Source organism: Patagioenas fasciata, chromosome 5 (genome assembly GCF_037038585.1).
Source record: "Patagioenas fasciata isolate bPatFas1 chromosome 5, bPatFas1.hap1, whole genome shotgun sequence".
NCBI classification, from domain to species: domain Eukaryota; kingdom Metazoa; phylum Chordata; class Aves; order Columbiformes; family Columbidae; genus Patagioenas; species Patagioenas fasciata.
Window position 1 is genome coordinate 41,617,556 of NC_092524.1, and position 9,153 is coordinate 41,626,708.

Consider the following 9,153-nt stretch of genomic DNA (forward strand, 5'->3'; position numbering starts at 1 on the left):
TGCTTTATGTCTTTTACCAGTAACTGCGGCAGATAATCTCACCTCTAATATCCTAGAAACAAAGAAAACACTTAATTTTAACTACCTTCTAAAAATAATTCTCATCTGCGCTGTGGGAAAGCAGTCAGCCCATGTAGTTGCCTGACTTTATTACAGGACAAATATGGATAAAGTAGGTCCAGACTTGGTTTTAGTTATTTGCATTAAAATCGGTCCCTGATTCCTCTGTTCTTGAAACATGGAAAGTATATTTCTGAAAGCATAAGTAGTAATAGGAAAACAATTTCAGATAATATATGTTCTACTGGAAAGCGTTATCACAGACTATACAATTTCAAATATAAGCAGATTTTGTGTTTCATTTTAATTGCAACTTTCATTGTTTTGTTAGGCTTTTGTAGCATTTTTTGAGGATTTGATGCAAAAGTGCGAAGATTTGTTTTATTAAAGCCAAAGGGGTTTTCTCATGTCAGTGTGTTGTTTTTACCCACTCCACATATTTGTTATGTTGCTTTAAACAATGTGAAGGTATGTATTTAGAGCAGTTGGTAAATGTGCCATTCTGTGAAGCTGAATAATCATAAGAGGGAAAAATTTTAAATTTCTGGTTTGGGGTTTGTTTGGGCTTTTTACAGAAACTCAAGTCACATTCCTTAAATCATATTTGAGCACGACAACAAAACGCTAGGGTAGTCACGTAGGGGTTTGTCTTAATTCTCCCTTCAACTGATGATCAAAAACCAAAATATTATTAATTTAAAAAAACAATATCAAATAGTATAATCAATGAAAGGATATTAAAAAGCGACTAAACTTTTTTTTTTCCTAACCTACTCCTGTTTTAAGAAATATTGGCATTTCTACCTATTATTTTTAAAGAGCAGGGACTGTAATTCAGTCTTGGCAAACCAATATCTTCATACCCTGTGTCAAGTATAAACAGGTCTTGCCTTCTGACAGTCAGGCGAACAGTTCTGCATATGGGGAGTCTCTAGTATTCATGACAGATCAGAACAACGTATTAGGGACAGCCATTCCCTCTTAGAAACTGCTTTTCTGATACCCTGGAATATGTTTGGAGTGAACTGTCGTTGGTCACTCAGAGATCTGGGAAAACTTCTTGCAGTAAGGGAAAAGATGAGTTGAGGGGAAAAATTCAATGCTTTTAACCTGTGCTGGAACGCAGGATGGATTAGACGGCCTGGGGCAGCAGGTGCTGTGTGCAAGGGAAAGGACGGGCAGCCTGGCCTGGCACAGTTTTCCCTGTGCTTTTCCCATCCTCCTGAAGGCACAAAGTGGTGCAGGACCCATCTCCCCGCTGCATGCCTGGCTGTTCCAGTGGAGAGGAAGAGTCTGTACCACCCAAACTCTGACTTACCTCTTCTTCCTCAAACGATTTTAATCCCAGCGTTGTTGCTGTGACACCAGCCATCAGGATACCTACCTGCTGCCTATGGTAGTTTTTGAGGTTTTGAGCATCACTTACTGCAGGTGCTGCAAACGGACTGGCTGCCCTTGTTACAGTTCCAGTAGGCAGGATTTGGAAGTTACGAACCATGCTAATGCTGATGAGTCGGGGTTTTTTTAACTCACCGTTTTTGTTCCCAGCTAGCAGCACTGTAGTTAGATATTTTAAGCTCTAAATGAAGTGTTGTCATGAAGCTTATCATTTAAACAGCAACCTTTAAACTGATGAAGTAAATCTCCTAGTTACTCGTGTATTCATTCTTTCCTGTTGAATGAATTATTTTTCTATAACAAATCATTTAAATGAAATATTCAAAGAATGAATGCAGAAAGGCCATTATTATTCTATTTTATATTTTTGTTTAATATTATGTATTGTTCTATAAACATGATGTGTACGTTATACTTATTTTGCATATTTATATGAATCTCCAGTAAAATTTAAGTTGAAGTTTGTTTGTGGGTTTTTTATAGCTCAGTTCCAAGAAACAAAAATCCATTCCAGGAGGTAAGTCACATAGAAATTATTTTTTTAGTGTTCATGTTTAAAAAAAAAAAAAAAAGGTCCTGAAGTACCAGTCATTTGTGGTGATCGTGATTAAGAAAATGAGAGGTCTTGTTTGCAAAAGCCACTTAGGCTAACTACATCTAGTGTTAATTATAATTAGCTGTTATTCTGAAGAAATCTTTTCATCTTCAAAGGACTGTGTAAGCATTAACTAATACTGGAGAAAAAAAATCTAGACAATTCTTCTAGAGGTAATTACAGGGATTTGTTAATATCGTAATTGGCCACTCAGCAATTTAAAACCCCCATTTTTGTACTCGATCTTTAGAATGCTCTCTAGATTTAATCCTTTGTCTGGCCTTAAACAGCAGTGTTGGCCACTGATTTAAGTGACAGTGTTTTAAACAGTGTCTGCAATTAAAAGAAAAAAGCAAAACCGCAAGTTCTGTAATTTCCTACAAATACCAGTAACTTTCAGTGTTTTTCAACATAAATATTTGCAAATAGTAAAAGTATTACTCTTCTGATCTTACTACCAAGTTTCACAGGAAAAGTCTTTGCTTTGGCAATGTACAATGTCTCAGATTTCTCTTTAAATGTCCTCATCATCCTCCTGAACAAAAGAAATACCATGTAGTGTCATATATATGGCTGGCAGATGGTATTGCAAAAATGTCACTAATAACAAAGTCTATATAAAATTCATATAGTGTAGTCAGTTTGGGGTACTGAATGTTAAAAAATTAGGCAACTCTTAACTCTCCTTCTTCTATTAATTAATCGTTCTCTTTTAAATATAACCCAGAAAATACTGATGGCTTTTACCTGTAATATTCTAGATTATTAATAGAAGTAAGTGGAAGGGGGAAAAATAATGAAAAAGTGTATTCCTTTATAACAGAAGTGTTTTATTTGTGTCCCAAATTAATTCTTAAGCATCCATGGAAGTTATTTAACTGTTCCTGTGGACACTGGAGACATCTCCACACAAAAAAAACTAACATGTTGAAACTGCAGATGTTTCAGATATTTCTTAATAGCAGCCAGTGATATGTTAAAAGCTCTCTGCTTGCTATTCTGCATCCCACTGAAATTCTTCTGTTACCGTGTTTCAGGCAGGAAGTTAGTAGTTCTGTATCACGTTCTTTTTAGACTGAAGTGTGGTTAGGATGATTTTTGCTGTAGGCTTCATGATTTCATATATATTTTACTACTGAAATGTAAATATTTGAATGCATATTCTGATTATGTGTGTGTTACCTTTTAGGCAATAGTGTTTGTAGTTGGAGGAGGCAACTATATTGAGTATCAGAATCTTATTGACTACATAAAGGTATGTGCACTTCCGTTGGTTGTAGTCTATAAGTTAACTGATAGAAACCAGTTTTATCAGGTTTTCTGTAACATTTAATATTCAGAAGATGAAGTCTATGAAATTAGCCATAACATCCTTACTATATTCACAGTCTGGGAAAAAACTATGTAAGAAATCAGTAGAAAATGGGGGTTATTAATTCAGACCAATAGGGAGCTACTGTTTGTAGTATTTTTGTTCACATTTCACTTTTGAATTGAGTAAATAAACTACATTCTGCTTTGTTTTGTCTTTCATAATTTACACACTTAAGTGGTTGAAAGCAGTCAGCAGAAGTAGCTGACTGAATTAACCTGTCTTCTGTACTGGTACATCAAATGTCAAGTTGGCTTTTCAAATTGTTTTAGAGTCCTGTTTCCAGCTTTCGTTTACTGGTGTCAGCTAAAGCAGCTGTAGCATATCATAGCCTCAAAAGTAAGAAACTGCTCAAAATGATCTAGTTTTCATAAACCTTGCAAAATAAACACTCTAATGCTTTTTCATATGCAGCTCTGCAATTTGAAGTCTGTTGAAAAAAAGGCCTACAGATAGCTACCTTATTTCACAACAATCTTACTTTAGTATGATATCATTTCACAAGCCAACATAATGCAAACACTATGCTATCTGTCAAAGCAAAGATCAGGTTGGCATCAATATCTGAGCATTTATTATTTACCCACATTTAGAAGTTTTTGTTAATGAGTTAATGACAGGTAATTCCTGATATGCTGGATCATTTGATTCTATACAGAAATCGTAAGAGGTCTCATATGCACAAAGAGGAGAAAAATATAACCAACTATGTAATGGTGCTCTAACAGCTTTAATTTCTCTGGTTCCAGCTGGCCAGCCTAGCAGAACACATGTATACCAAAAATCAGTGGATGAAGTAACTACATCATGGGCCTGTAAGGAACAGGGAGTTGGACTCGGTGGGTCCCTTCCAACTTGAGATATTCTAGGATTACAGTTCTTGAGTGGCAGGAGCTGAGATCCAAACACTTTCCAACAATAAACAATATACAAAAGAATCTGGATGAATTTTTGAAGTAGGTAATAAATTATTTAAGAGCAGCAGCATACCATTCTTCCTACCAGATCTTACCTTCTTCATGGTACACTTGTCCTGTCCTGTGGCAGACTCGATTGAGGCTTTTCCCACAAAAGAAGAAATAATTGAGCGTTAGTCACTGAAAAACACTTCTTCCACAAAACAAGCACTTGAGAGTTTTATGTCTGGTAAATCTTGAAGAATGGGTAGTCAGAATGTGTGTGCTGGGTTGTTTTCCTCCTCTAACAGGCAGCCATTTAGGAACAGAGCTGGTCTGGATAGGGGAAAAGAGAGGAAGAGGAATGCAAGTTAAGTGCTTAGCTGAACCTAAACGATTTCTTTAAAATATTCTTAATAACTAGTTATAGCATTCAGTGGGGCATCTGTGTGTACCAGAGTATTGTCAAACTTTTGGCTTCCTTAGTTTACCCAAAGCCACTTCAGGTGTCATATTAATTCAAAAGATGCCCAGCAGCGTGTATTTGTGATGTGCATGCATTACTTCCTACTAAAATAAAACTCTGAATCCCCTAGAGGCTAATACACTTCTCTGAGATGTTGCTGCATAGCGACAGAGCTGAGGTTTGCTGTGTATGCCTGTATGTCTATATGTGTGTATGCAGAGCATTTGTGTGATGACAAGGTAAACACTCAGCGCTTCATACAAAGTGGCAGGAAGCTGAAGTTTCTGAGAAATAAGAGGCCAAACAGGAGGTCAGTTGGTAAAGAAATGGAGAGGACAGAAGGAACTGTAAACTATAGGAATGGTAACATTAGATCTTCTGGAGAGCCTGAAGTTGGATGTAGTTTTAATTCTTCTGGAACCCATAGACAGAGGTTTCTTCATCGTCAGTTGTCACAGGTAAAGGGTGTTTCTCCAGTCAGGCTGCATACATGGCCAGGGGGAGATGCCCTCCCAAGAGAGAAGACTTCCTCACCTCTTTTCCACTTGGCCATTTGCTCTTGAGAAAACAAAAAAGGTTAATGAAGCCTTAATTCCATCTCCCACCCCCCAGAGACTTGTCTGCCTCTCTCACAGGCCTCTCCAAATTGCTTTTCCATGTGTTACGCTTCCAGCATCTGTTGTTTCACCAGATGTAGCTTACTAATTATTCTAATATTCAATCAGTATTCCTCCAGAATAAAAAGAGAAAAATCAACAGCTCTGTTCCTGGAAGCAGATACCACAAAGATTTTATTCATGGCTTCGTTTTTCTAAGCACTGTTTTGCCAGTTTGCCTCTGAAAGCACAGAGAAAGTATTTTAAAACTTTATAAAACAGAAAGCAATGTTCATTCAGCTTTGGCATTCTGGAGTTTTTGTAGGAGAACTAAGAGGAACCCTCAAATCCAATTATTTGCAGTTTTGTGCTAGAACGGGCTATTTCACAAATGTCAAAAAGCAAATATTTATAATGGCAGATTGTGCCTTTAAATAGATAAATTGGCCAAGTTCAGTTCAACATGCTGAAAACGTGTCATCAAAATTGCAAGCCTCTGAGAGGAGACTTGCATATTGTTTTGTACAAAAAGAACTTTGTGTGTCCCTTAATTTGCTTTAGTAGATGGCTTGATAATCTGTTGTAATTCACCTGTGATAGACATTATCATTTATCTCAAGAAATGTAAATCCAGCATAGTTTTTCAGTCATTAAAAAATATGGGACTTTGAAGAGTACTGAGGTGTTTTGTTTGGTTGTTTTGACTTGGCTCCAACAATTGTTTGGAGATACAGCTCTTTGTTTGAATGGACTAATGAACCTTTAAAATATGTATGCTTTTATTTAAATTACACTTTTAGAAGAACATATATGAGAGATTGGAAGTGTATATTAATGTAATGTATTTCAGATGTGTCTGAAAAGCAACAGACTCATTTCACAATGATCTGTATGGTTTAAAATATTTTTGGTACTAGGCAGAAACAAATGCTGTTTGGTCGTACTCCCGAAAGTGGAATCTGTCAAAATACCACTTTAGATCAAAACCAGACCTGGTCAGGCGTCAAGATAAAAAAAAAAAAAAAAGGCCTGAAACGTGGGAAGATGCAAACTCAAGATCCTGCTCAGTGACAAGAATAGCTTATTACCACAAACCACTCAAAATTAATAAGGATGAGGACTTGAACGAGGATTACCATCTCCCCAGTTAGCATGTGACCACCAGCTAAGGACTGTTTGAATCTGTTTGTGTTTCTTTCTGCTGAAGTGGCACAATTGGTAATATGTATGAAACAAAATCATTTTGTCAAGGCTTAAGTTCCTATATTGCTCTTTAATAAGTAAGTTTTACCTATTTGATATAGAAAAAGCAATATAATTTAAAAGTGAAACTAGTTTCTCAAGCCTGTGCTTTAACTTTGAGGAACCATGGGATTATTAGCCCAACGATGAAAGAAACTGAAACTATGTATTACTTAAACTAATTTTCACTTCCAAAATGCTAACATAGCACTTTGGCAGCCTTACTGGCAAGTGAAAACTGTTCGCTGCAAACTAGATTTATTATACATCTGATTGAAATAAACATTTTGTTTCAGAATCCCTTTACAAAAGTGTGCTGGTTTTAATATCGTCATCATATGGTAAAGAATTGCAGATTGAAGTTTTCAGGTTGTAACACAACAGAAACAGTAAATATGTTGTTACTATTCTTAGAGCAGTGCCCAGGTATTTTAGGGGGCAGAGTTTGCTCGAGTAAGGTTATTACCTTCCCCAAGCCATTCATAGATACATCAGAGAACCTGGCATTCTTCTGAGTTTAAATGTGTAAAATGCCCCATTTTTTTGCTTACTTTCTGCCTCTGGTCTCTCATTTTCCACTTCAATTTAATTACAGGTTTTTTTCCTCTGGTGGAACAACTTCCCTTTTTTCAGCCAAAAGTGTAGGACTTCAGTATCATCCAAAGTTATTTTGTGTTGTGTTTGGTTGGTTTTGTTTATACACAATTAGTTTAAGCCACTTCTGCTGCTCTCTTAAACACTTGATTTCTTCCTGTCTTTCTTTTATAGGGTAAACAAGGCAAACATGTCCTGTATGGCTGCAGTGAACTTTTTAATGCTACACAGTTTATAAAACAGGTAGGAATATTTGATAACTTCTGTAATATTTGTTACTTCTGTAACTGTGTGTTGATTCATTTACCTTTACATCTCTCCATTGATTAAAAAAACCCACCACACTCATTTGTGAAACGTTAACACCTTTTCTTGTTATCTCTTTTCACTTGATTGAAATGGAAGTTTGGAGTAATTATTTTTAATTAACTTTTGGAGGCCTGTATTGTCAGTGTGGGTTCACAGGTAAGGCAGGTGAACAAGTTCAAAATAATCAGCCTTAACATAAAACCTCATCAAAAACAGGACTCAGTTCTTGATAGTTTCACAAATATCACGTCTTCCGAGGCTATTCTAGCAACATTTATGAGTTAAAAACTGCTATTCAATGGTGATCTTTAAACTTTGTCCTATTTATAAATACTGGCCTAGTGGTGCCCTAGTGATGTCCATACCTATGTTAAAATCAATTTTTTAGTGCTGTTAAAAACATTTTCATTACCATTAGTTCTCTGTGCCTCATTTCAATACAAATGCAAGATAAAAATTATTCACGGTGGGCAGCAGAGAGCAGCCCTTCAGTCACCACCTATGGTTTTGTTTCCTACTAAGATGGGAATGAATTGTTATTCAAAACTACATTTTGAAGAATGAATTTAAATTCTCGTTGCACTTGAGGAAGAGCAATGGAACTTATGAGCTTGTAGCTCTTCGTCAGCTGAGTTAACTTTTATGTTGACTTCAGAGTGTACACTGCACCTTTACCTCTGAGATTTATTCAAATCTTACGATTTGAAGCTCAGATCCTTTCCTGTGAGGATATGCATGAAGCATTCGATTACCAGCATACTTTCCATTGTAAGAGACAACCAAAGCTTATAGGATGGAAATATATATTGTATTAAGTGGATATTAGTTTGACTGAAAGCATAAGGTTAGAATCCTAATGGTTTTCTGTGTCTTCATGTTTAGCTGTCCCAACTTGGCCAGAAATAAGACTGGAACACCATTACCTGGATGGCAACGTGACAACAAAGCACTGTTATAACGTTCAGATGTCTTCATAATTATGTTTTTGCCATTATATTAAAACTTAAACTCATTTTCATTAATATAACTTCAAAAAAATCTGTAATTAATACAGTGTATATCAGCATTTCAGAAATAAACCTTAAAACCTGCTATATTTTGGTAGGGGTCAGTTTCACATTTTAAATGTAATATTAGCTGGTACAGTATATGATATGGTATATGACAGAGCTGGCTGAAAAGCATAGCATTTTCAAGTTCTTATATATAGTTTCTGTTACAGTAAAGAAAGCAATAGCTTGAAGGAAGGATCGAATCTGTCTTTAGAAGATGTGTTCTTCTTGAAAGCCAGACTGTCTTTATTTAACCAAATTGAAAAGGTCAAAACTGCCTTTTAGGATCGCAGACAACCAGCCTTAGTGCAAGAGAACTACTTCTTACCCTTTTATTTTCCTAAGGTTATTGTACTTAGATTTATGCAGTCTTTGTTTGATGGTCCAAAGATGTACTTGAAGATACCTTCAGTACAAGTTTCTGATACAGTAATTCAGTTTTCCTCTTAAGGTTAAGAGAAAATTGCTTGCCTACACAGTCACAGTTTCAAACTGTGAAATCTTTAATAGTTTTCTTTTCCACTTTTTATTGTAACTGCTTTGACTGTTATGTATGGGAATAAACCAAGTCCT

General features: G+C 35.9%; 1 protein-coding gene across 2 annotated transcripts in view; it reads left to right on the forward strand.

Annotated features, from left to right (window-relative positions):
• Window positions 1–8,622, forward strand: part of SCFD1 (sec1 family domain containing 1) — a 50,681-nt gene extending 42,059 nt beyond the window's left edge. Inside the window, exons 22-25 of one of the 2 annotated variants that reach the window (XM_065838781.2) lie at window positions 1,942–1,975; window positions 3,243–3,308; window positions 7,394–7,462; window positions 8,411–8,622. In XM_065838781.2, the coding sequence (XP_065694853.1) occupies window positions 1,942–1,975; window positions 3,243–3,308; window positions 7,394–7,462; window positions 8,411–8,434 (193 nt within the window). In that variant the 3' untranslated portion in view covers window positions 8,435–8,622. Of the gene's footprint in view, window positions 1–20; window positions 1,916–1,941; window positions 1,976–3,242; window positions 3,309–7,393; window positions 7,463–8,410 lie in introns of those variants that run through there. The other variant, XM_071809372.1, reaches the window with a different exon arrangement.
• The last annotated feature ends 531 nt before the right edge of the window (window positions 8,623–9,153 follow it).